This window comes from Tachyglossus aculeatus, chromosome X4 (genome assembly GCF_015852505.1).
Source record: "Tachyglossus aculeatus isolate mTacAcu1 chromosome X4, mTacAcu1.pri, whole genome shotgun sequence".
Classification (NCBI taxonomy): domain Eukaryota; kingdom Metazoa; phylum Chordata; class Mammalia; order Monotremata; family Tachyglossidae; genus Tachyglossus; species Tachyglossus aculeatus.
This window is the reverse complement of record NC_052098.1, coordinates 45,473,016-45,500,030: the sequence shown is the minus strand read 5'-3', so window position 1 is coordinate 45,500,030 and position 27,015 is coordinate 45,473,016. Positions and strand designations below refer to the sequence as shown.

The window sequence follows — 27,015 nt, the reverse complement described above, 5'->3', positions numbered from 1 at the left end:
AGCATGGGAAGCGGCATGTTTTAGTGGAAAGAGCACGGGTCTGCGAATCAGAGGAACTGGGTTCTAATCGTTCTTTCATTCAGTCATTTATTGAGCGCGTACTGTGTGCAAAAGACGCTCTCCCTCCCCATAACAAGTTCACGGTCTAGAGGGACTGCCTCTGCCACTTGTCTGCTGTGTGACCTTTGGCAAGTCACTTCTCTGGGCCTCAGTTCCCTCATCCCTAAAATTAAGATTTAGAGTGTGAGCCCCATGTGGGACCTGGGCTGTGTCCAACCTGCACACCTTATATTCATTCATTCATTCAATTGTATTTATTGAGCACTTATTGTGTGCAGAGCACTGTACTAAGCGCTTGGGAAGTACAAGTCGGCAACATATAGAGACGGTCCCTACCCAACAATGGGCTCACGGTCTAGAAGGGGGAGACAGACAACAAAGCATGTAGACAGGTGTCAAAATCGTTAGACTAAATAGAACCAAATAAATAGAATGGTAAATATGTACAAGTAAGATAAATAGAGTAATAAATCTGTACAAATATATGCAAGTGCCGTGGGGAGGGGAAGGAGGTAGGGCGGATGGGGAGGAGGAGAGGAAAAAGGGGGCTCAGTCTGGGAAGGCCTCCTGGAAGAGATGAGCTCTCAGTAGGGCTTTGAAGGGAGGAAGAGAGCTAGTTTGGCAGATTTGTGGAGGGCGGGCATTTCAGGCCAGGGGAAGGACGTGGGCCGGGGGTCGACAGCGGGACAGGCGAGAACGAGGCACGGTGAGGAGGTTAGCGGCAGAGGAGCCGAGGGTGCGGGCCGGGCTGGAGAAGGAGAGAATGGAGGTGAGGTAGGAGGTGGAGGTGAGGTAGGAGGAGGCGAGGTGATGGACAGCCTTGAACCCGAGAGTGAGGAGTTTTTGCTTGATTCGAAGGTTGACGGGCAGCCACTGGAGATTTTTGAGGAGGGGAATGACATGCCCAGAGCGTTTCTGTACAAAGATAATCCGGGCAGCAGAGTGAAGTATAGACTGAAGCGGGGAGAGACAGGAGGATGGGAGATCAGAGAGGAAGCTGATGCAGTAATCCGGTCGGGAGAGGATGAGAGATTGAACCAGCAAGGTAGCGGTTTGGATGGAGAGGAAAGGGCGGATCCTGGCGTTGTGGAGATGAGACCGGTCTTATGCCGTCGAGTCGTCTTCGACACATAGCGATGCCGGGGACACTTCTCTCCCTGAATGCCCCACCTCCATCTGCAATCATTCTGGTAGCGTATCCATAGAGTTTTCTTGGTAAAAATACGGAAATGGTTTACCATTGCCTCCTTCCGCGCAGTAAACTTGAGTCTTCGCCCTTGATTCTCTCCCGTGCCGCTGCTGCCCAGCACAGGTGAGTCTTGACTTGTAGCAGATTGCCTTCCACACGTTAGCCACTGCCCAAGCTAGGAATGGAATGGATATGCCTTTGCCTGACTCTCCCTTCTGTAGTCGAGACTGGTAGAATACTGGGAGCTCTTCAGGTGTGACCCCGAGAGGGGCTTAATACAGTACCAGGCAGATAATAAGCACTGAACAAATGCCATTAAAAAAAATCTGCCATTATGGCCCGATTCCCCTCCCTATTAAAGTTTTCTAAAAGGCAAAATAATTGAATATTAAATTATCAGTGGTAATTTTTAGATTGTGAGCCCCAGGTGAGATGGGAATTGTGTCTGATTTATTTATCCCATGTTTACCCCGGGACTAAACACAGAGCTTGGCACATAGATGCATACCTACTCTAACCAATTAATGAACAAATGCAAGGATAAAGCTGTTAGTGTAAATTCCCGAAGAGACTTGTTCTTTTAGATCAGAGTTACTGCAGTGAGATGTTCGCTACTGTTGTCGATTGAAGTAATCCTATAGGAAGGTTGCAAGATATTTGTTTTGAATGGATATGAACGATTTTACCAATTAGAAGTAGCAGACAGCTTGGCAAGAGGGACAAAATATAAAATACCAGTTAAAATAAGCCTAGCGAAAGACATTTCTGCAAGGAACTTCCTTGGCTAATGCCTGCGGTATAGCAGGTACCACAGAGAGCCCTGGAAGAATGTCATGGCTCATTTGCACCCTCAGCACTGCATTTCACAGTGACTTGTGACACATTATTGATATTTTTCTACTGCCTAAAAGAAAGTAGTCCTTTGAATAAGGATCAGCAATTATGATCATCACTCAGCGCGGTGTTAAAAGGGATAATGCGATTAATCTTCACACGAATCATTTCAGATACTCTTATTTCCAGTGGTTTTGACTGACTTCAAAATATGGTTGCTATGCTCTTTGGAGGGGCTAATGCAGATTTGAATGAAGGCACTAGCGAAGGATTGAATGAAAGCAGGAAAGAACTCTTTAGACACTTTGTTGGGGACGGATGGTTTCAGGAGCATATCAGAATTAGGCCATTTTTCTAAGGAAGATTATTGGCCGGTGAGGGGGCAAGTTACAGGCTGGAAAGATGCAAAGAACCTTTCCTTACCGATCACTGCTGCCAGAAAGAGGATAAAAGTTGCTTTACAAACCTGCCACTAGCCTCTCCCCCATCTCTCTCTCATCCCCGCACCCTCTCCACTATATACACCCCTTCTGCCTGAGTGCTTGTCTACTGATGTTCAAAAACGTTTTCGTTGATTGGGGACTTTCTTGATTACTTTTTAGTTAGGCTTCAGATTGTGAGTGTTCTTCCCTCCAAAGCAGAATACGGGATCGTTGTTTCCAATTTGTGTTTATGTACTAGCTCTGGCGTTCGTCAAATTCCGGTTCATTTTGAAAACCAGAATGTAATCAAAGCAATTCTTTCACACTTTAATGGGTTTTCCAGCAGATTCCTCCATTTATCTTTCATTAAATCAAAATACAAACTAGCAGCCTCAATAAATGTGTGGATATATGGTAGCTTTTCAAATAAAGCTCTTCCCCAAAAGTTGCTGAATCCACAATAGTCAGAGTGTTCCTAGTCTTCTGTATTCTTAATTTTAGAGAGCAGTACCGAAACAATTAAAGAAAATTGTACCACAGATGTTAGATTACTCGCACCGCTGACTGTTTAACAGCAGATATATTTGTTCTGATTAATTTTTGAAAGGACAGCAATCTTATTTTGATTCCCATGGGGTTAGTTTTTCTCCCAGACTTCTCTTTCTTTACCAATCTTTATCTTTAAGATAGCATCATGCAAAGAAGCAAAGACAATTGACATGAAGTTAAATTATTAATGTTTATTTTACTTAGGACACTTGCCATTTCAAATTATGACAGTATGGGCCCTATTGTTGAATTAAAATTTTCCAGGTTAAATGACAGGTATTGGAAATACCACCCTTTGAATTCAACCACCCAATCAATCAGTTGTATTTATTGAGTATTTATTGTCTGCAAAGCACTGTATTAAGCGCTTGGGAGAGTACAGTACGGCCGAGTTGGCAGTCACGTTCCCTTCCCACGAGTTTGCAGTCTAGAGAGAGAGACAGAGATTAATATAAATCAATAAATTATGGCTATGTGGGACTGAAGGAGAGGTGAATAAAGGGTTCAAATCCAAGTGCAAGGGTGACTCAAGGGATTCAGGGAAAGGAGTTGGGGATGGCCTCTGGGAGAAGATGTACTTTTAATTAGGCTTTAAAGATGGGTAAAGTGAACGTCAGTCGATACGAAGCGGGAGGGCGTTCCAGGCCAGAGGCAGGACATGGGTGGGAGTTGGCGGAGAGATAGATGAGATCAAGGTACATTGAGTAGGTTGGCATCAGAGGAGTGAAGTGTACGGACTAGGTTGTACTAGGAAATCAGAGAGGTAATGTAGGAGGGGGCAAGGTGATTCAGTGCTTTAAAACCTGTGGTAAGGAGTGTCTGTTTAACGTGGAAGTGGTTGGGCAACCACTGGAGGTTCTTGAGCGGAGAAACGTGGACTGAACAGTTTTGTAGAAAAATGATCAAGATAACAGTAAAGTATGGACTGGAGTGGGGAGAAACAGGAGGCAGAGAGCTCAGCAAGGAAGCTGTTACAGTAATCAAGGTGGGATAGGATAAGTGCTTGGATTAATGTGGTAGCAGTTTGGATGGAGACTGTGAGCCCACTGTTGGGTAGGGACTGTCTCTATATGTTGCCAATTTGTACTTCCCAAGCGCTTAGTACAGTGCTCTGCACATAGTAAGCGCTCAATAAATACGATTGATGATGATGGAGAGGAGAGGGTGGATTTTAGCGATGTGAAGTTGAGCAGACAGAATTTGGTGACAGATTGAATATGTGGGTCGAATGAGAGCGATGAGTAGAAGATAACACCAAAGTTACGGGCTCGTGAGACAGGGAGGGTGGTGGTGCTGTCTACAGTAATAGGAAAGTCAAGGGGAGGAAAGGGTTTAGGTGGGAAGATAAGGAGCTGTTTTGGGCGTGTTAAGTTGGAGGTATCAGGCGGGACATCCAAGAGGAGAGAGATCAAGGCTGGAGATGTAGATTTGGGAGTCATTTGCACGGTAGTTGAAGCCATGGGAGACAATGAGTTCTCCAAAAGAATGGGCGTAGATGGAGAATAGAAGGAGACCCGGAACTGAACCTTGAGGGACTCCCACAGTTAGGGGTTGTGAGACAGAGGAGGAGCCCGGGAAAGAGACTGAGAACGAGCAGCCAGAGAGATAGGTGGAGAAGAACCAGGAGAGGACAGTGTCAGTGAAGCCAAAGTTGGATACTGTTTTCCGGAGTAGGGGGTAGTTGACAGTAAAGAAGACCGCTGAGAGGTCGAGGAGGATTAGGGTGGAGTAGAGACCATTGGATTTGGTGAGAAGGAGATCATTGGTGACCTTTGACATGGCAGTTTCGGCGGGGGATGAAGGGGGCGGAAACTAGATTGAAGGGGGTCAAGAAGAGAATTGGAGGAGAGGAAGTGGAGGCAGCAGTGTAGACACCTCACTTGCTCAAAGAGTGTGCAGAGGAATGGTAGGAGGGAGATGGGGCGCTAACTGGAGGGAGCTCTGGGGTCAAGGGAGGGTTTTAGGGTTTTTTTTTTAGAGTAGGGGAGACAGAGCATGTTTTAGGTTTTTTTTTAAGAGTAGGGGAGACAGAGCATGTTGAAAGCAGTGGGGAAGAAGCCTTTGGTGAGCAAACAGTTGAAAATGTCAGAAAGGGTGAGGGCAAGCACTTAGAAAGGAGGGGAGGGGAGATAGAAGCAGCGTGGCTCGATGGAAAGAGCCCGGGCTTTGGAGTCAGAGGTCATGGGTTCGAATCCCGGCTCCGCCACATGTCTGCTGTGTGACCTTGGGCAAGTCACTTAACTTCTCTGAGCCTCAGTTACCTCATCTGCAAAATGAGCATTAAGACTGTGAGCCCCACGTGGGACAAGCTGATCACCTTGTAGCCCCCCCAGCGCTTAGAACAGTGCTTTGCACATAGCGCTTAACAAATGCCATCATTATTTATAAGCGCTTAGTACAGTGCTCTGCACATAGTAAGCGCTCAATAAATGTGATTGATGATACGTACGTACCCCAGCTATTAGTTTCTAGCTACCAAGATGATAATTGTCTTTTTGTCGTTGTACGAAAAATTCCACACTTGTTTCAGCTCCCCAAAAGATCCACCTACTGTTTATCTTTTCTGCTAATGTCCTTGAGATTTTTTTTTTTTTAGGGTAACAGCAACATCAATAGGTGTCACCTTTTTTTAAAATGGCATTTGTTAAGTGCTTGCTATGTGTCAAACACTGCCCTAATAGCTGGGGTACGTACAGATGTATTAGGTCAGACACAGAGTCTGGCCCACATGGGGCTCACAGTCTTTTATGAAGTTTATTAAACATCATTTGGTCAAAATGTGTTGCTGTGTTTATAGATTGTGTTTAGGGTGGCCAGCCATCCAATTTTATACTGAGCAGGCCAATTTTCAACTGCTCTCTCCCTTGTCTGCTAAGGATTTTGTGCCAGATGCATTTATATCTTGAAATCTTGATTTTTGAGCACTCAGTCTCCCTCCATCTTGGCTTCTGCCGCCGAGTTCCTTGGCTTGGATGTGGTGGCTGGGTTCATAGGAACCTGGAAAAGGAAATCAAAGACTCTGGAATAAGTGTTGGGGTTCAGGACTCTCTCTGGAGAAATGCTTTAGGAGTGGATCAACTTGGTGGTCGACTTGGAAAGGGTAAACAAAATGGCATGTGCGTGATGTGTGATGATAATTCATGTGACATTGTGTGCTTCCTTGTTCAGTATTTGGGAGAACTCTAGTTTGGCTCCAGTATTTCTTATTGTGACTAATTGTCTAAACCACTCCTGGGTTCCTTCCCGTAGTGCATTATCTATCCATTGATTGACTTGCAGTGGATGTGCATTCTTCGCAACACTGCAGTGCTAGATCAATCCACGGATGTTGAGGAAATGCACCCACAAATACGTTCGTCCTTGTTTGCTACTATGCATCGTTTGCTTCAATTTCTTCAAGTATATGTGTGGAAATTTTAGTGCCGCAGCCAACACTTCTTCATTATTTATTTTTATCATTTACGTATATTATTCTCCGTATTGAGCTCCACTCTCCTATCCAGTGCTCCCAAGGGCCCAACCGTTTGAGGAGAGCAAACTCCTTCTGCCTCTTCCTTGGTTTTCCTTGATTCTCCAAGCGGGTAGGTGCTTGGGAAGCAGCGTGGCTCAGTGGAAAGAGCACGGGCTTGGGAGTCAGAGGTCATGGGTTCGAATCCCAGCTCCGCCACTTAGCTGTGTGACTTTGGGCAAGCCACTTCACTTCTCTGAGCCTCAGTTAACTCATCTGTAAAATGGGGATTAAGACTGTGAGCCCCACGTGGGACACCCTGATCACCTTGTATCCCCCCCAGCGCTTAGAACAGTGCTTTGCACTTAGTAAGCGCTTAACAAATGCCATCATTATTATTATTATTCAGACAGACAATTCCCACTCTGCTCCGGACTCTACTCCTTCAGGAGGTGTTGGATGTGAGTTCAGCAGCAGTATCAGCATTCCTGCTGCCCTGGGGGCGAGTTTAGGGAGAGTGCGAGGTAGAAGAGAGCCGAAACGTGATATGGGGATTGCTAGCGGAGAGTCTCAGAGTCACTCTCGAGGAGTTTTTGCTTGATGCCGTGGGAAGTAGGAAGCCACTGGAGGGTTTCGAGGAGAGGGAAGGCACGTGCTGAGTGATGCTTCGAAAAGATGATCCTTGTGGCAGTGTCTACTATAGATTGGAGTAGGGGAGAGGCTAGAGGCAGGGAGACCAGTAAAGAGACTGATTTGGGAGTCTAGCCAAGATGTGACGGGACGTGGGTCTAGCTGGTAGCAGTTTCGGCAGATTCGGGAAACGATATGTAGGAAGAACTCTGATTTAACCGTAGATTGAGTGCGAGAGCTGGCAGTGAGGAATCAAGGGTGACACTAAGGTTGCTGGATTCTGGGATCCAAAGAGGATGGTGGTGTTATCATTGGACATGGGTAAGTTAGGAGAAGAAATGGATTTAAGAGCAGCTGTTTTTGTTGTCTTTCATGTACTGAGTTATGTTAATAATAATGATAATAATGGCATTTATTAAGTGCTTACTATTTGCAAAGCACAAGTTAGGAGAAGAAATGGATTTAAGAGCAGCTGTTTGTTGTTTTTCATGTACTGAGTTATGTTAATAATAATAATAATGATATTTATTAAGCACTTACTTTGTGCAAAACACTGTTCTAAGTACTGGGGAGGTTACGGGTGATCAGGTTGTCCCACGTGGGGCTCAGAGTCTTAACCCCCATTTTACAGATGAGGTAACTGAGGCACAGAGAAGTTAAGTGACTTGCCGAAAGTCACACAGCTGACAATTGGCGGAGCCGATATTTGAACCCATGACATCTGACTCCAAAGCCCGTGCTCTTTCCACTGAGCCACGCTGCTTTATGAGAAGCCACTGTTGCCAAAATGCTTCAGCACTGGAGAGAAGTAATGGGTTTTATTTCTTCCTTTTTTTTTTTTTAACCAGTTAGGCTATGGCATTTATGTGCTCCCCAAAGTCACTCCTCCCCCTTCTCCAACCCCCCTGCTCTCAACCCTCTCTGCTACTCTCCCATCCTTCCCAGCAGTATCCTCAGATGAGATCTCCTCCCTCCTCTCAAGTGCTACTCCAGCCACCTGTGCTTCTGACCCCATTCCCTCTCATCTTATGAAATCTCCTGCCCCTTCCCTCCTCCCCTCCTTAACTTCCATCTTCAACTGCTCACTCTCCACTGGTTCCTTCCCCTCTGCCTTCAAAACATGCCCATGCCTCCCCCATCCCAAAAATACCTCTCTTGACCCCACCTCCCCTTCTCAAGGCCAACTCTCTCCTCGACCCCCTCCAATCTGGCTTCCGTCCCCTACATTCCACCGAAACTGTCCTCTCAAAAGTCACCAATGACCTCCTTCTTGCCAAATCCAACGGCTCCTACTCTATCCTAATCCTCCTTGACCTCTCAGCTGCCTTTGACACTGTGGACCACCCCCCTCTCCTCAACACGCTATCCAACCTTGGCTTCACAGACTCCGGCCTCTCCCGGTTCTCCTCTTATCCGGCCGTTCATTCTCAGTCTTTTTCGCGGGCTCCTCCTCTCCCTCCCATCCCCTTACTGTAGGGGTTCCTCAAGGGTCAGTTCTCTGTCCCCTTCTGTTCTCGATCTACACGCACTCCCTTGGTGACCTCATTCGCTCCCACGGCTTCAACTATCATCTCTACGCTGACGACACCCAAATCTACATCTCTGCCCCTGCTCTCTCTCCCTCCCTTCAGGCTCGTGTCTCCTCCTGCCTTCAAGACATCTCCATCTGGATGTCTGCCCGCCGTCTAAAACTCAATATGTCCAAGACTGAACTCCTTATCTTCTCTCCCAAACCCTGCCTTCTCCCTGACTTTCCCATCACTGTTGACAGCACTACCATCCTTCCCATCTCACAAGCCCGCAACCTTGGTGTCATCTTCGACTCTGCTGTCTTGTTCACTCCTCACATCCAATCTGTCACCAAAACCCGCTGGCCCCACCTCCGCAACATCGCCAAGATCCGCCCTTTCCTCTCCGTCCAAACCGCTACCTTGCCGGTTCAATCTCTCATCCTCTCCCGACTGGATTACTGCATCAGCCTCCTCTCTGATCTCCCATCCTCCTGTCTCTCCCCACTTCAGTCTATACTTCACGCTGCTTCCCGGATCATCTTTGTGCAGAAACGCTCTGGGCATGTTACTCCCCTCCTCAAAAATCTACAGTGGCTACCAGTTAACCCTCACATCAAGCAAAAACTCCTTCCTCTCGGCTTCAAGGCTGTCCATCACCTCGCCCCCTCCTACCTCACCTCCCTTCTCTCCTTCTACAGCCCAGCCCACACCCTCCGCTCCTCTGCCGCTAACCTCCTCACTGTACCTCATTCTCGCCTGTCCCGCCATCTACCCCTATCCTACGTCCTCCCCCTGGCCTGGAATGCCCTCCCTCTGCACGTCCGCCAAGCTAGCTCTCTTCCTCCCTTCAAAGCCCTACTGAGAGCTCACCTCCTCCAGGAGGCCTTCCCAGACTGAGCCCTCTTTTTCCTCTCCCCCTCCCCATCTCCCCCGCCCTACCTCCCTCCCCTCCCCACAGCACCTGTATATATGCTTGTACAGATTTATTACTGTATTTATTTTACTTGTACATATTTACTGTTCTATTTATTTTGTCAATGTGCATCTAGCCTTACTTCTATTTATTCTGATGACTTGACACCTGTCCACATGTTTTGTTCTGTTGTCTGTCTCCCCCTTCTAGACTGTGAGCCCATTGTTGGGTAGGGACCGTCTCTATATGTTGCCAACTTGTACTTCCCAAGCGCTTAGTACGGTGCTGTGCACACAGTAAGCGCTCAATAAATACGATTGAATGAATGAATCCCTGCTAGCTGAACATGGTCAATTGGAAAATTCATCTCCCAATGGACCCCCTCAAGACTGTAAGCTCATTGTGGGCAAGGAGTGTGTCCATTTATTGTTACATTGTACTCTCCCAAGCACTTAGTACAGTGCTCTGCACACAGTTTAAGTGCTAAATAAATACGACTAATTGAATGAATGAATGTACCCCCTGGAAAGTGGCACTTCTGCCTTCCATTTTCCTCATTAATGAGCAGGGGAAAATGAGGAGTTTGAACCACTCATGTACATATCTATAAATTATGTAGTATAAATTATATTAATGTCTGTCTCCCCCACTAGTCTGGGAAGTTCATTATGGGCAGGGAACCTGTTTACCAGCTCTGTTATATTGTGCGCTCCCAAGGCTTAGTACAGTGCTCTGCACACAGTAAGCGCTCAATAAATACCATTGATTGATCGACTGATAAAGAAGGAAATGTGCTAAGCTTATTGGGAGATTAAATTAATGGTTGGCTGAAGATCTGGACCTCCCGTTATCTGACTGGAGAGCAGTGGAACAGGAGGAGTGACAAAATTTTCAGCCCCCTAAAATCTGCTATCCTTGTGCCAGGCCTGGTTGACTTGGACATGACCATGCCCTTGTTCAATGCACTGAGTGATTTCTAGATAAAACACCTCAGTAACATAATGAAAGGGAAACTGCAAAGAAGACTTCAAAAGTTTTCAGTACTGATTATGAGTTTGCATTTATACCAAGGCCTTTTCATCCAAGACACTCTTGAAGCATTTATCTAAGAATTCTGTAGAGCAGCCGCTTCCAAAGTGAATCAGCCACGACACACTGCACAGCAGTATAGGGTAGGAACTGAAGAGCTTATGTGCTGATTATCGTCAGCCAGTTCAGCAGCAATTATCGCAGCTGATTGATTCATGATTCTGTTTCAGAGATCTAACATTTGCAAAATACCAAAGGTAATTAACAGAGGTTACGCAGAGAGCCAAAACAAGGTAATAGTAAAGTAAGCCAACATAAGCAAAGAGCTCTATCTCAAATCCTCCTTTTTTTTTTTTATCGCTTTATTCTACACCTCATTCTGGGTGTTTAAAAAGATCATTTGTTGCTCTGGTAGCTTTTTTGCTTGTGAGCCCGTTGTTGGGTAGGGACCGTCTCTATACGTTGCCAACCTGTACTTCCCAAGCGCTTAGTACAGTGCGCTGCACACAGTAAGCGCTCAATAAATACGATTGAATGAATGAAAAGTTAGCTTAGTTTTGAAGTTCCAGTGGGGCCCCCCCACCCGCCCCACAACACTTGTGTATATATGTACATATCTATAATTCTGTTTATATTAATACGTGTTTACTTGTTTTGATGTCTGTCTCCCCCTTTCTAGACTGTGAGTCTGTTGTGGGCAGGGATTGTCTCTCTTTGTTGCTGAATTGTACTTTCCAAGCACTTAGTACAGTGCTCTGCACATAGGAAGTGCACAATAAATATGATTGAATGAATGAATGGATAGTATTTTTGATTAGGGAAACAAGTTAACTTAGTTTTTAAGGTCCAGTTATGTAATATTTTTGATTCATTGTGAGTGTGTGTCCACAAAACATTTTGTTAGAAGTAATATTTCCAGATGTAAGTGAAATATGAACAGTGCTTTGCACATAGTAAGTGCTTAATAAATGCCATTATTATTATTATTATTATTAAATATGGTGTGTAAACATCACAGCTACTAAATGATGTCCTTACAGTTCTAGGATTGGCCTGTTTACGTAACTCTTTCCCAGTGGAATATGCTACCTGATCTTAAAAGATGAACCATGACACACCTTTGCAAGAGCATTGGCAAAGGATTGAAAGGCATTAAAAATGAAAGTCTCATTATCCTTGGGTCATATATCATTCCAGAAATCATTAGTGTTGATTAATTATGCTAAAGAACTTCACCTTTTTGAATCGCGAAATGAACAGTAAAATTTCCATCAATTTTTCTTGTGAATATTTTAGTATGTGAAGAGCTGAATATTTTAGTATGTGAAGAGCGATGTTTATGGGCAAAGCAACTTATTCTAAACAAAAGCAGATACTGCTTAGTTGGCTTAAACCCAAACAACGTCGGATTCTTCTTGGTTTTATCTTCAATTCAGAATATTGATGATCATCATATTTTACGGAATTATTGTGGGAATGAACTAAATAGGGCATTACAGCACTTGGGACTTACATAAGGAAAAATTCTTTAAGTGCTAATGTTATTCATTTTTATTTCTCAGATTAATGTTGTCCTTATCCATTCCAGTGATACAAGGTTTAGCCAAATACAGTACATTATATAATCATGTATTATCGAGATAAAAACATTTCCTAGTTATGTGACAGATATTCCGAAACAATGCCTTTTGAATTGAGACTCCCACGTAAAGAAGCCCCATAATCTTTTAAATTTTTTAACTCGGGAGGCCACATCAGTCGTCAGGATAATTAGTTTTACTTTGCTGTTCTTCAATCTGCACCTTTGTTTCAGCTACTCTGTCATTCTTGTTTATCTTCCGTGCACAGTTCTGGCAACAAGAACAGTAACATCAATGTATTTTATGGTTGTATCAGATCGATGTAACAGGAAAATCTCTAGTCTGTTGGCCAGAATTTGCCTGTGCCCTGGCTGTGCCTTAATATAGCAACTGTTTCCCAGTGCATCCTTGGGTTCAAAGGCTATGCGGCAAATCCAATCACTAATTTGTAGTTGAGGGCTGTTACAATACAATGTTTTCGTGAATCCTTTAGCTTCCAAAGTGTGGCATTGTGGATGCGCTCCTTACTTTCTCCCCTTCCTCCTCCTCCTCTACCTCTCACAAGCCCATGCCACTATCCCTGGTGGACCCTAGCAGGAAAGCTGCTGTTCTGGGGGTTGAATTTCTGGCTCATGACAACAAGGCAGGAGAGATGCACCAGGAGACACCCGCCCAAACACACACACGCACACACCCCATATTTTAAATAATGTTTTGGTTGGCATCAGTTCGGTAACTAACAACTGAACCTGAGGTTATACCCAAATAGAGCTCAAGGAAGTCGGTGACCAGTGCTGTGTGCATTCACCCAAGATTCTTAAGTTTCATCTTGTGGAGTTCAACTGCAAAACCTGCACAAAGGTACAGAGCAACCCTTTCCCTGAGCCACTTGTGACCAAAGACAAATCACTTGGGTATATTTACACTATGCAGTTGGAGGAAACAGTGTAGGAATGGCGTTTTTAGAATCTCTGTTGTTTGGCGGCTCGGTTCCAGCAAGCCCAGAGGACTGGCCACTGTAATCACCTGAACAACGTCTTTGTAGATTGGCAGAACTTGTGGGATCCAAGTACAAATACAAGTGTCTCATTTGACGTGGAAGAGGAAAACAGCTCGCTTGTATGTTCTAGGTTGCCAGGCCTCTTGGGCAACCTTCATTGTGAGACTTTTGGTGATTGGGTGGAGTTTGCAAGGGTGCAGTGATGATGCTGCTTTTGCAGCCGTAGAAAAGTGCAAAAAGAATTGCTTCCCCCTCAAGCCACTGGGCAGATGCCCAAATCTCCTCTTGAGTACCCTGACCCTCCTCTTCTTTGCTGTAATCACTCCTTGTCTTTTTCACTGATCATTAAGCATTTCCACCGAAGGATGAAAGGAGACGCAGTGAAACCTAAATCCAGCAATTTTAGTTGTTGATTCATGAGTCTCACATTGGCAGCACCACTCCGCTGAATGATCTATGCTCTTTGCAGGTTTAATTAGAAAACAAGAATAGTCCTTTATCTCTGAGGAGTTATTTTGACAATGCTCAGTAGAGTGCTCTGCCCAGAGTTGATGCTCAGTAAATACTGTTAATGATGATGATCACTTTAGATGCATTCAGAAAGAAAAACAGTCTAAGGTTTTTGTTTTGTTTTTTTTTTTAAAAAAAGCCAACTCCAAACCCATTGAGTCCTGTATTCCTCTTCTGGCCCAGAAAGGGTATGTTAATCCTCCATAACTAGTTATGGAGGGGAAACATTGTCCGTCTTTGCCTTCTGAATTGTCTTGCCACAGGGCACAGGCCTGATGCATTTGAACACTTCATTATAATAGTAATAATTATGGTATTTGTTAAGCGCCATGTACCAGGCACTGTCCTAGCTGCTGGGAGCTCTGGTAGAAGTATAAAGGTTATTGCTGTGCTTGTGGCAGGCAGAAACACTTCCTTAAATATTCCTTTGTGAAATTCAAGAAAATGAAAGACAAGAATCCCCTCATCATTTTGAGGTTGAGGGGAAACAGGTAGCTTTTAACTTAGGCCATCCCTTTTGCCTTTTTTTCATATAAAAGATGGAGCCAACTGTCTTAGTTTGGCACTAATCTTGCAGCTTTACATTAGAAAAATGTCCATTTTTTTTCATTAAATGTATTAAATGGAAATGTTTCCCATTTAGGGACCCAGAATTGGGTAGTGTACTTAGGAAGGCTCTGTGAGCTACTGGTTAGGGCTTCTGACAATAAACTTCAGTCTCATTCCAGACTCCAGTGCTGGCCCACTTATTGCGTGACAGTTTAGCAATATCAGAATAGTTCAAGACCTCTTCCTGTTTCTAGTTGGCACATGTCCCTGGTGTACCGTGGCTTATCGTTGGGGTTGGGCAATTAGGTGGGCTTGCAGTGCTCTTTTTTATGGGGCTTTTTTTTCTTTTGCAAGCATCTCTTTAGAAAAGCAGGTACAGTGTCTGTTGAACAAACTTTGTACAGTATGCAGCCAAGGCCAAGTGTACCTAGATTCTTGATAAATGCCATGTTATCATTAATTATTATGGTATTTGTTAAGCGATTACTATGTGCCAAGCACTGCTCCAAGCACCAGGGTAGGTACAAATTAATAAGGTTGTACACGGTCCAACCATATAATGATGACAGTAACATTCTCTGACGGAATCATTCCCGACTCTTTACCGTGAGAGTATGCCATCAGTATTCACCATATGTTTTGACTGAGGGGCTCTAGTGGATCTGAGTCCCAGAAACATGTGCGGAAGCTGTTACCACCAAAAATATGCATTTAATCTACAACGAGGACCATTGCAGCAGAGAGTCCTTTATTTTACCTGAGCCTTTAAAGTGTTTTCCACATGGGGTACTGTTTTATGGAGTGGGTATGTCCAACTTCTCCCCTCTTTCTACCCCAGCCTTCAAAAGGTCTTTATCTTCAGTTCCTCCTCACATCTTTCTCATATAGATAATACTGTCAGGGCACTCTTTCCATCTTGGCTTCGAGTCGCTGCTGGGATTCCAGCTGCCAAGCCGTCTTTCAGATCACGCAATTAGTATTCTAGCCGAGTGAGGATTGTGATGAGGGTGCCGTTCTCACCAGTGTAGCTAAAGCAGTCCCATAATTTCCATCGTGACTCCATAGTTGTAAAGGCTGAGGGAAATTGCAGTTTACAAAACTTCCTTAAACATTCCTTTTTGAAATGCAAGAAAATGAAAGACAAGAATCTCCACGTCATTTTGAAGTTGAGAGGAACCAGGTAGCTATAAAATTAACCGAGGCCACCCCTTTTGTCCTTTTTTTCCATATAAAAGATGGAACCAACTGCCTTAGTTTGGCACTAATCTTTCATTGTTACGTTAGAAAAATTTGCTGAGTTGTTCATTAAATGATTACATACAAGAAAATATGATTAAGCATGTTACGTGGAAATGTTTCCCAGTTAGGAACCCAGTATTTGGCAGTGTACTTGGGAAGGCTCTGTGAACTACTGGTTAGGGCTTCTGACCAACAGACGTCAGTCTCATTCCTGGCTCCCGTGCTGGCCCACTTATTGTGTGACAGATCAGCAATATAGCAATATATTAGCAATAGTAGCAGATTAGCAACTACCCTGATGGGTAGTTCAAGATCTCTTAAAACTTGACAATGTCCGTAAAGGGCCTTGAGCTAATCAGAAAAGGACCCAGTCAGTCGATCACCTGTTGTGTGCAGAGCACTGTACAGCTGCTTGGGGGTTAGGAGACACGATCTGAGACATTTATTTATTTATTCTCTATTTATTTATTTATTTAATTTATTTGTACATATCTATTCTATTTATTTTATTTTGTTAGTATGTTTTGTTTTGTTCTCTGTCTCCCCCTTTTAGACTGTGAGCCCACTGTTGGGTAGGGACCGTCTCTATATGTTGCCAATTTGTACTTCCCAAGCGCTTAGTACAGTGCTCTGCACATAGTAAGCGCTCAATAAATACGATTGATGATGATGATGATGAGACAGACACTAGAGTAGTTTGCAGACAGGAGGGAGACAGGAAAGGGGATAGGTTCCTGAATCAGTGCTTAATTAATAGGGTATGTGAGTTATACATTTAAGTAGAAGCAGCATGGTGTAGTGCTGCTTGTACTGTAGAGCATAGGCCTGAAAGTCAGAAGATCGTGGCTTCTAATCCCACCTCCCCCACTTGTCTGCTGTGTGACCTTGGGCAAGTCGCTTCACTTCTCTGGGCCTCAGTTCCCTCATCTGGAAAATGGGGATTGAGACTGTGAGCCCACGTGGGACAGGGATCGGGTCCAAACCAATCTGCTCGTATCCACTCCAGCTCCGCTTAAGTACAGTGCCTGGCACGTAGTTAAGCGCTTAACAAATACGATAATTAAGTGTTCGGGGAAGTTGTGAGTACACAACACAGGTAAGTGCGGGGTATCAGTAATGATAGAAAGTCAGTTCTGCGTCGGCCTTAGAACTATTAGTTTCTTCCGATACACAATGTATAGAGAGACCAGTGCCGATGATCAGTTTGTCAGGTATGGCAGAAATCCAGGTGGTGAGAGCAGCACGTGAGAGGAGCTCCAACCCTGTGGTTCATTTGTACTAGATGGAGACCCATTGGAAGTTGACCACTTTTCTGCTTCTGCGCCGTCTGAATCTAATCTGAATGTGTCTTTTATAGCTTGAGACAATTGGATGGCAACTTAACCTTCAGATGGCTCAGTCTAGTCAAGCGAAACTGAAATCTCCTCAAGCTGTGCTAGAACTTGGAGTGAACAATGAAGATTCAAAGGTAGGAAACTGTTGCCCAGTGAAATGAGGGCATTCAGCTCCTTACATTACCAGCTTGCAGTTTTAAGTTTTGCTGACGGGGTCATGCGTCTCAGGGCAATGGATTAAAAAAAAAAAAACCCAGAGTGGCTTCATTAAGGATGAGAAATAAGCAATAATAACGAAATGGCATAGAGTCGTTTAGATTAAATGGACTCTGCAGTTGTCTATGGAAACAGCTCTGCTGTTCTTTGAGGAGTCACTGCACAGGATGTGGTTATTTGAAAGGATCGTTCTTTGTGGTAAATTGTGACAATGAAATGGGGAAATCATGGGATTGTTTAGGGTGTGTGTTTTAAGAACAGCATCTCACCTTTTGATGGCTTCTTTAAAACACAAAGTCCAAGCAGATTTTAATTACTTATTTCTCAGTTGCTATAGGAAGCAGTTCTTGTGTATAATGTCCAGTGAAATATTCAGACCATTATCAATGGGTCTGTATCACTCTGGGCTAAATACAGCAAGCAAAGCTGTTTGTCATGTTTTTTTTTTTTTATTGTTATTGCGAACTTGAGAAGTAACTTCCTGAGGTCATAGGGATGGAAGAGACCCAGAGAAAGTCATTCTTTTCACCCACCCATTCACAGTCACATACACCCATTACTAGTAGGAGCAAGGGAGCAACTGTCCAACCCCCCTCGGGGAAAATTTCAGCAATTGGAGAGTGTTTATGGGACTGAGGTGATGTTCTGGAGCTGCTTCATGGGCCCCAGAAATAGAGGCGACACGGTCCCTACGACACCCTTCATGTTTGTAAGGGCTGTGTTATTTTAAAATAGCCTTATGGCCACCACAGGAAGCCAGGAGCATCCTAGTGGGAGGCGGGGTAAAAGAATTATAACGGAGTGGGTTCCTGCTGACTACTTTTGGTCATGCAGTGGATTGTTTTAAGGTGGCTGGCTTCAAACGGCAAGCCAGAGAAGTTATCAGCTCAGGGTACTACGCCGAAGTGTAGCCATCTGGGAGGTTTTCAAAGATGGCCACCACACCGCCCTTCTCAAAGATGGTAGACTTTTAGACTCACCGTTTAGACTGTGAGCCCACTATTGGGTAGGGACTGTCTCTATATGTTGCCAACTTGTACTTCCCAAGCGCTTAGTACAGTGCTCTGCACACAGTAAGCGCTCAATAAATACGATTGATGACGATGATGGTGGAGGGATGGGAGTGATTCGTTGGTTGGGCCGTAAGTCAGGGTCCGGAGGTGAGCTCCCTAGGGTGCTCAGGGGACGGGCAGGGGCAGCAGCGGTGTTTGTTAAAGTGCTTACTCTGAACCAAGCACTGTTCTAAACACTGGGGTAGATACAAGATAATCAGGTCCTTCATGGAGCTCACAGTCTAAGTAGGAGGGAGAACAGGTCTGAAATCCCCATTTTGTAGATGAGGGAACTGAGGCCCAGAGAAGCGAAGTGACTGGCCCAAGGTCACACAGCCCGTGGTAAGCGGCGGAGCCGAGATTAGAACCCAGGTCCTCTGATTCCCAGGCCCCTGCTCTTTCCACTAGGCCACACTGCTTCTCAGCTACTTCTAGCCCAAGCGCTTAAGTAAGCGCTCAATAAATGCGATTGAATGAAATACTCTGCCACAAAAATGTTGCACGTGATGTGATTACGCTGGGGTTGCGGGAGCACGCAGCGTCTCGTAATGGTGCTTGTGCGGTGTGAGTTGTGCACATAGAGTGACGGGATGGCATCACGCGGGATGCGGGGAGTGGTCCTTTTTGCCCTGCGTCAGGCCCGTTGAATTTCTGAAGCTGGCCCTGGCCTCAACAGCCAGCTGGGTTGCATGTCGCGCATTCTGGGCCCTTTTCCAGGCTTTGCAGGACCATCCTCTCCCCTTCTCCCTAACTTCCCATCTGCTTGCCGTATGGGATTGGCAGGCAACTCTTTTATTTTCCATGACGGATTTCAGTTGTGTGCACATTTCCCTTTGATGGCATAAAACAATTTTTGATTCAGGATGGTAACGCAGAGCGAAGACACAGTTGTCCTGAGGACCGAGGCTTGTGCGTCTGACTGTGGGTACTGTGGGCGCGTTCTCGTGTCTGCTTGGGCTGTTCCCTTGAAGGATTTGGAATAAATAGTAAAATATCTCCTGCCCACATAGTCAAGATCATCCCTGAGAAGTAGGCACATGTTAAGGGTACCTATGAGCCTGTTGTGGGCAGGGATCGTCTCTCTTTATCTGCTGTTTTCAAGTGCTTAGTACAGTGCCCTGCGCACAGTAAGCACTCAAATACGGTTGAATGAATGAATGGTTTTTGGCTATCAGAAGCAGTGTGGCTTAGTGCAAAGAGCACAGGCCTGGGAATCAGAGGACCTCGGTTCTCTTCCTGGCCCCGCCACCCGTCCACTTTATAACCTTCGGCAGCTCACTGACTTTTCTGGGCCTCAGTTTCCTCATCTGTAAAATGAGGATTAAATCCTATTCCCTCCTGGTTAGACTGTGAGCACCACGTGGGGCAGGGATTGTGTCCGCCGTGATTATCCTGTATCTATCCTAGGCACTTAGTACAGTGCTTGGCACATGGTCTACGCTTAACTACCATAATTTATCAGGCAGATTCAGCATGATGAATTAGCCTCTTCCTTTGCCTCCTGCTTCACTACAGACAGGAGCAAACTGGGGGAGAAAAAGCAGCAGTTTCTGAACCTTGCTCTTTCATTCCCTTGCCACAGTAGGCATATGAGGGAGTATGTGGTCACTAAACTCAGTTTCCCCACGATCTACAATTAATCCGTGGCTATAAGTTAAGTCACTTTGGAAGAAGCATTAACTTAGACCAAGTTGTGTCCAACTCCTTCCTATAGATGATTTATTTTATTTTGTTAATATGTTTTGTTTTGTTCTCTGTCTCCCCTTTCTAGACTGTGAGCCCACTGTTGGGTAGGGACCGTCTCTATATGTTGCCAACTTGTACTTCCCAAGCGCTTAGTACAGTGCTCTGCACACAGTAAGCGCTCAATATATACGATTGAATGAATGAATGAATGAATTTGTATATGGGTCACTCTTTAAATAATCTGCCAAGTATTAATAATTTATTTGCGAACCTATCGGCCAATGACTACATCATTAATAAATAAACTAACACTATCGCCAAGGGCAGACACAGTGGACCGATACGGAGGGGGATTTGGGGCGGGGAGAAAGCAGGAAAGACAGAGACCCAGGCAGATGAAACAAAGGGAATTTAATGCCTGTCGCAGAGCGCATACTCCTTTACACACACGTGCTCTTCCTCCTCGAGAACAGCCAGGCACAGTAGGAGATATAACTTCTGCTGGCAGGATGGATCCTTGCTCCGCAGAGACCGAAAAGAAGACGATTACTGCTGCTCTTCCGGATTTTTGGTGGAGGGATGTGGGCTGGGCACAGGGTAGGGTCCAGGACCCCGGAAACCTCGGAAAGCTGTTCTTGGCAATGAAATGGCCCCTTTCAGCTTGGAGCAGGAAGCCAGGCTGCTGACAAAGTTGGTAGGGGGATGGCTTTGGCTGTGTGTTTTTCTCTTCACACTCACCTGCCGTGGCCAGCTGTTCATTGCATGTCACAGGCAGCCTAATAGCAGGTTGCATGTGACTCCTGGGGCACGCCTTTGACCCGTCTAGATCAGTGTCTCGTTCCCTACATCGTATTTCCCTAGAGGTCTGAAAGGGTTAATGCCCCTCCCAATATAACAATAATAATAGTAATAATGATGGCATTTGTTAAGCGCTTACTATGTGCCAAGCACTGTTCTAAGCACTGGGGGGCACACGAGGTAATCAGGTTGTCCCACATGGGGCTCACAGTCTTAATCCCCATTTTACAGCTGAGGTAACTGAGGCACAGAGAAGTAACTGGCCCAAAGTCACACAGCTGACAAGCGGCAGAGCCGGGATTAGAACCCATGACCTCTGACTCCCAAGCCTGGGTTCTTTCCACTGAGCCACGCTGCCTAACCAACCAAGGAGGCGCTGAGAGAATTGGACTCATCACCGGGGCCGTGAAGCCAACTCTATGTGAAGCATGTTGTTGCTGTTAGGGATGGAAAGAAGAGGTTTGCTTTCCAAATCTCAGTTGAAAGCACTATTTTATAGAGTTTTTCGTATATCGGTTTGTTCCCCTTCAGGGTACTCTAACTTCTGTTGTCCTTGGTTGCAGTTTTGCCGTTTCCTTCAAGGGCAAGCATGAGAAAAATGTTCCCAGTTAACTGTAGCTCTTGCCTAACACTCCCTTGGAATTACTGAAGGCTCTGAACTGCAGACCTTATCAGTATTTCTTCTCTCCCAGTTCTGCCTCAATGGTGAAATAGAGGTGAGAATTAGGAATTACAAACGTCGCTCCATTTAGACTTTGTTTTAGAAGATCTCAAAGCCGTAAATCGAGGCTTATTGCTCTTATAAAAACGTATAGAAACCCCTCGATTTTAGCGTGTGACTAATAGCAAAACTTGGTGCCCTGTTCCAGTTTGATAGGGGAATTTAAATGTTTTGAGCCATGCTGCCTCAGTAAGTATGGAAAATCCAAGGAACTCCATGCCTACTAATTGAGAAGTAGCCCGAAAACGGTTCAAATACAGGGGTAATGCACACTGTAACTGGGGCGTGTTCTTTGAAAATGTGATTGTAACCTGAGTGGTTGTATTGTGGGGCATATCTTCCCCTAGGCTTGCATACAAGTGGTTAGGAACTGCCCCAGAAGCAGCACTGACTTTTTGGCCGAGCCCTGAAGATAAGTAAAAATTGCCTTCCGAGTGCTCTCCCACCCCATCTTTGCCCTTCCCTAGTTCCTGTCCTTCCCACGTCCCAAGCTCAGTTTCTCCCTTCTCTCCCCAGTTCCACCTCCTCATTCCATTAATTTTTTTGTATTTGCTTGATGGCAGACGCGGTTGCCGACACCTCCAGTCAACCCCGTTACCCTTCCTGGAATGTGGACAGGGATAGACCGAGGAAAGGTTGAAGGGGAGGCAGCAGCGGTGGGCTTGGAAGGGACCACTCCATTCCCCCACCCCTCTCCATTCTCTCCCTCTCCCCATTTCTCTAGCTTTGGCAGGGACGGGGGAGATGGGACCAGAAAATGGGAAGGGAAAAGGTGGCGGGGGTGACGGCAGCTGCATCTACAACAGGAGCCGTTTCTCTGAGTAAAGCGGCATGTGGATGGGTGGGGGGAACTGGGGAAAAAGCAGAGGGGGGACCTGAGTTCATGAGCCGGGAGCAGGGAAGAAGGGGTCGGGCTAGAGTTGCGGGGAGGGAATCGACTTACCTCAGGTGATTGTACATAGCGTTGGGGAGGGATGTATGTGTGCTGAGATACGTCGGCAAGCCGTGAAGGTCACATCCCTGGTTTGGCACGTATTGTAGGATGGTCTTAACCTGGGCAGGCCTTTTCGTGGCCTGGCATTCTCCTCACTTTTACTTCCTACCGGGGATGCTTTCTCAGAAAAGTCAGCATAAAATGAATCTGCGAAAAGCGAATTAGGAATCGGTTTCTAAAGAAAACGGGGTTTCAGTTCCAGACCTAAAGTGAACAGCTTTTTCATATTGCAAAAGGTAAGAGCAAGATGCTAAGAGTTGATAAAAGGTAGACAGATGGTTCTCAGACTCTCAAATTTCTCCCCGCCTTTCCCTCTTGAACAAGGCAGTATCTCCAGAACTCTGGGGAGCTCAAGGATCAGAGCTGTACTGCTGTCCCCTGGCTTAACACTAAGTGTCTGTTCTGAGGAGAGATAAAATCTTAGTGAAGTGGAACCATTTTTTCCACAGATTGGTTGTTAGCTCTTTCTTGCTGGGTTATGGAAGGCTGATGTTCTCACAGTCATAAGAAGCAGGTGAAGTAACATATCTATCTATCTTTTCTATCTCGAAATACGTAATGAAGTATGAACTGTCTCCATCTGGGTCACCTCCAAGCACTCTGGCTCAGAGATGACTCCCAAGAAGGTGCTTGGTGGTGGTGGGCCCCAGGAGGGACAGGGACAAAGCTAAGGGGAAAGGGAAAGGAGGAGGTGGAGCAGTGAGGAAGAGGGAGCCAGGGAATCAGGAAGGCTGAGGTTGACAGTCTGGAGCAGTGGAGGACAAAAAGTGGCAGAGTCTGACTATGGAAGGGGAAGGGACAGGAATTGCTGGGGAAGCATGATTGCTGACAGTGACAGTCACTGGGAGAGGGACACGAACACTTGGATACAGACGGGCTAGTCCTCGAAACTCGCTATAGCACTAAGGTTTTAAGGAAATATGAAAGAGTAGCCATCAAAGCAACTCTGTTGAAATTTTGAAGGAAAAACCGGTGTGAAATTCTTTTCAAAGGCTGTATCTTTGAAGAGTGTTCTTTACCTCTTATGTTATAAAGCTAAGTTTTGAAATGCTGTGATCAGTGTCGAGGAAGGAAAAAAAGGAATGTAAATTCTGGAAGTGAACATTTTGGTAGGGTTTGTAGCTCCCCAGCTATTGATCTGGAAATCATACTGGAATTCACAGATGTGTGCTTTTTAAGAACCCCGCTTTCCTCCCATATCCACTTGCAACATCCACCTAAAGAAAACTAAAAAAATAATAATAATAATTTAAAAAAGTAGTCTATGGCGTCTTAATTGCTATCACTTCAGATAACATTGTTTGGCCCTGTGGTCTCCTTTCTTTTATAACCCTGCTGTCTCCAGGTTTTCCTGTTTTCTTTCGGAGTTTATCAGGGAAAGTGACCCGAGGCCCCCCTTTGTAATTTCTGGTGTGAGCCGTAAGTTGCCAGAGTGTTTGTCTGTTGTGTTTCTTGAGGTAGATCTCACTTCTGGTGCTGTGAAAACTGAAGCAGGGAGATAACTGAGGCGAGCCAAAGGTTTTCTGCTTCGACACATCAGGGGGCAGTAATGCTCTTTGGTGATTTAACCTTCTCTGGCACTCAGAAGGCTAGTTGGAATAACATTTGAAATCAATTGTGAAGTCAGTAGTTGTGGGAAATGCAAAGTGTTTACATTTCTAATCTGTATATAACAATAGAGTTCTGTTGCTCCCATCCCCAGAATTAATGCTCATTAATCAGACATGTGTGGAGCGAGTCAATGAAATCACCATTATTTCAGTCCTTGTTAATTGAATGCAGTCGTGCAACTATGTCTGTTTGTTGGAGTGAAAGGGATATCGGGCCCTTTGCAAAATTCTAATATAAAACCGGTTCTTAAAATTGTTTATCCAAGGGAAAAACAAAAAAGAAAACCCAGGGTATCTGAATGGGTATTGTTGTAATGTGAAGTGGTTTCAAGCTAAACAAAATCAGCTGAAGTCCCTCAGGTTATAAAGAATATCAGTGTTATAGGCAGTAAATTTTTGCAGCTTTAAATTGACTTCTATAGTACTACTTAAGATATCATAACCATAAAAAGCCATTGTTCCAACCTTCAGGCTTAATCTGCATTATTGCTTGAAGTATTTTCATTGCCGGGTACGTTTGCTGCTTGAAACCAACAATGGTGTTGTGAGAGTGTAGTGATTTGGATTTTTTTTTCTTTTTTTGGATTATAAATCTACATCTTTTCAGTTTGAATTACTGTAATTGTTATAAGCTTCGCTTCCTTTGAAGGGAATCCTTGTGTTGTGTTTTATCTTTCTTTCCTTGAACAACTAGCATGAAATCACCTTGACAACAAAAATCTCATTTATCTTATGCTAAGTTGGATTATACTCAAGTTGCAGATGGTGCTTTATTTATGGAAAAGAAATTACAATTTTGAGTCAAATTAGGACCTGCTGATATAAAGTGTCAGAGTCTACAACATTCAGTACCCTTCCAAAATTTATGAAAAAAAATCTGCGTACAATAGGATTTCTTATCTGGAGATACTATGCAGTTTTACTTGCTCAAAAGATTGGGAACTGGCTTTGTAATGTGACTATTTTTATTCTCCATTTGTTGAAAGAAAGAAATTCTAGCATGTTTTGATTACCGTCTTCTTTTTTGTTTAAAGGGACAATGAAACTTCTGTCTGAGCTTTGTTAGTTATGCTATAATATGTGTGTATACACATACACACACGTAGTGAGAAATGCTGCTTAGCTCCTAAATTTCCCTTTGTCTTCTTTTTTTAAATTAAAACAGGTCTTCCACTCTGATGAAACACACAGAAATGTTTATTTAGAAAATGGAGCTGTATATTTTTTTGCTGCTGGGCCAATTAATTCAGCAGAGGGAGCACACATTAACAAAACTTATTCCAAGAGCTATACTGACATCATTGATAATGCTGGCTTGGGAACAAAGAAGTATCCCAAACCAGTGAAAAAAAAAAACAAAACCTTCAAAGTATTTCTATCTGATTTCCCAGAAAAGAACAAAAAATCTGTTTTTGCCAACCAAATTCAGTGCTGTCCTTTGTAAAAAAAAGAAAAAAAAAAAGAAAAGAAGAGTGCCGCACTCTCCATTAAGTCAGGCTAACGTCATTAATAAGTGAGGTTGTCTTCCTGGTTTATGGGGACTGAACTCAAGAGTAGGTCAGGACTTTTAGACTGTGAGCCCACTGTTGGGTAGGGACTGTCTCTATATGTTGCCAATGTGTACTTCCCAAGCGCTTAGTACAGTGCTCTGCACATAGTAAGCACTCAATAAATGCGATTGATGATGACTTTCTTTTTCTCCAGTAGCCTTGTATTTCCCCTCATTTACTCTAGTGCTATTACAGTGATCTTGCTCTTACTACCTCCTCTGCCTAACTATGTTACATTTGTAATATTCTTAATTTGCATAGGAAGAATAATCAAAGATATTACTATTGTCCAAAGGGACCCTTAAATCTGTTTGTCTCATAATGTAACAGGCCTCCCCCCCCCAACCATTCCTAATTGTTCACAGTTCTGTAATATGGCATCCAAGGTTTGAAGAGGATTTCTGTAAATTGTGGGCCCATTTCTTCTGCAGCTTTGCTGCAAGAGGCCAGTTTTCATTTCACCCTTGGCACTGGTTACTCATCACACAAGGGAGCTTTAAGTGCAGGTAAGCAATCTGTCTGCCAGGGATTAAGTAATTGAATTTCTCTTGTCCGAATGGAGTTTTTAAGTTTCCAGCTGTAGGATTTTACCGAGCTGCCACGGGTCTCTCTTCTCTGGGTCTGTTTGAAGTATTTCTTGTTTTAATTTCAAGCTTTCACTCTTAATCCATGATACTTAAGGTTGGTAATTGGTTATGTTAAAATTTGGGATTTTAAAAAAAATGATCAAATATGAGAGATTCTCAGGGTATTAGGTAAATTATTTGGGGTTTAACTGTGCTCCCTTAATTTCCCAACAGAGCCAAGTGCCATGCTATCAAAATGAGTACTTTTCAGGCTTCAGTTTAGCACTTAATCAAAAGAGCTCAGCTATTTAAATATCATTTTAATTTTACATGGGAAAACTAAGGCAAAGAGCGGTTGAGTGCGATACCCAAAGAATGAAGGAGCTGAAATGGCAGCCTGCAGTTGTGTCTACACAAGGTACTTTAATTCCTGTTCACATTAAGCACTTAGTACAGTGCTCTGCACCCAGTAAGCGCTCAATAAATACGATTGAATGAATGAATGAATATGAATGAATATGACTGGAGCAAATGATTCCCAATAAATATTATGGGTTCTCGCTTTGCTGGACTCTAAAATGCCACTGCATTGAAAGACGTATATGCTGGAGGATTTTCAAGGGTGGACAGTGTCCTCGAATGTATTCGCTAGACCAGGCAGTTTGCTGAGGCTGAATCTGCACCGGGTTCATGCACATTCTGAGAGGATTTTCCCAATGGAAATATCCATTTTTGACCCGAATCTTCATGGTGCAAGACAAAAAAGTCTGCAGTGGGAGCCCCTACAGACAAGGTCTAAGTTTAGAGAGCTGTAAGTCAATAGTTTTTGCCCCAGAACCATCCCTGGGAACTCTTGCCTCAGCAGGCTCTCCTGATTGACAGCCCTCCCAACCTTTCCTTCTTTTCTACTTCCCTCTCTTCCTCCTCTGCTCTCACAGGGCACAATAGCTGCCTGGAGCTTTGGAGGGTGGATAGAAGGGAGGTAGGAGAAGGAGGAAAAGGAGAAGAGGGGAAATGTTTGACAA

At 44.4% G+C, this 27,015-nt stretch overlaps 1 protein-coding gene across 1 annotated transcript in view; it reads left to right on the top strand.

Annotated features, from left to right (window-relative positions):
• The window catches only part of COMMD10 (COMM domain containing 10), a 251,434-nt gene that overhangs the window by 33,527 nt on the left and 190,892 nt on the right, over nucleotides 1-27,015 (top strand). Inside the window, exon 5 of the mRNA XM_038770042.1 lies at nucleotides 16,821-16,931. Coding sequence (XP_038625970.1) covers nucleotides 16,821-16,931 — 111 coding nt within the window. The remainder of the gene's footprint in view (nucleotides 1-16,820; nucleotides 16,932-27,015) is intronic.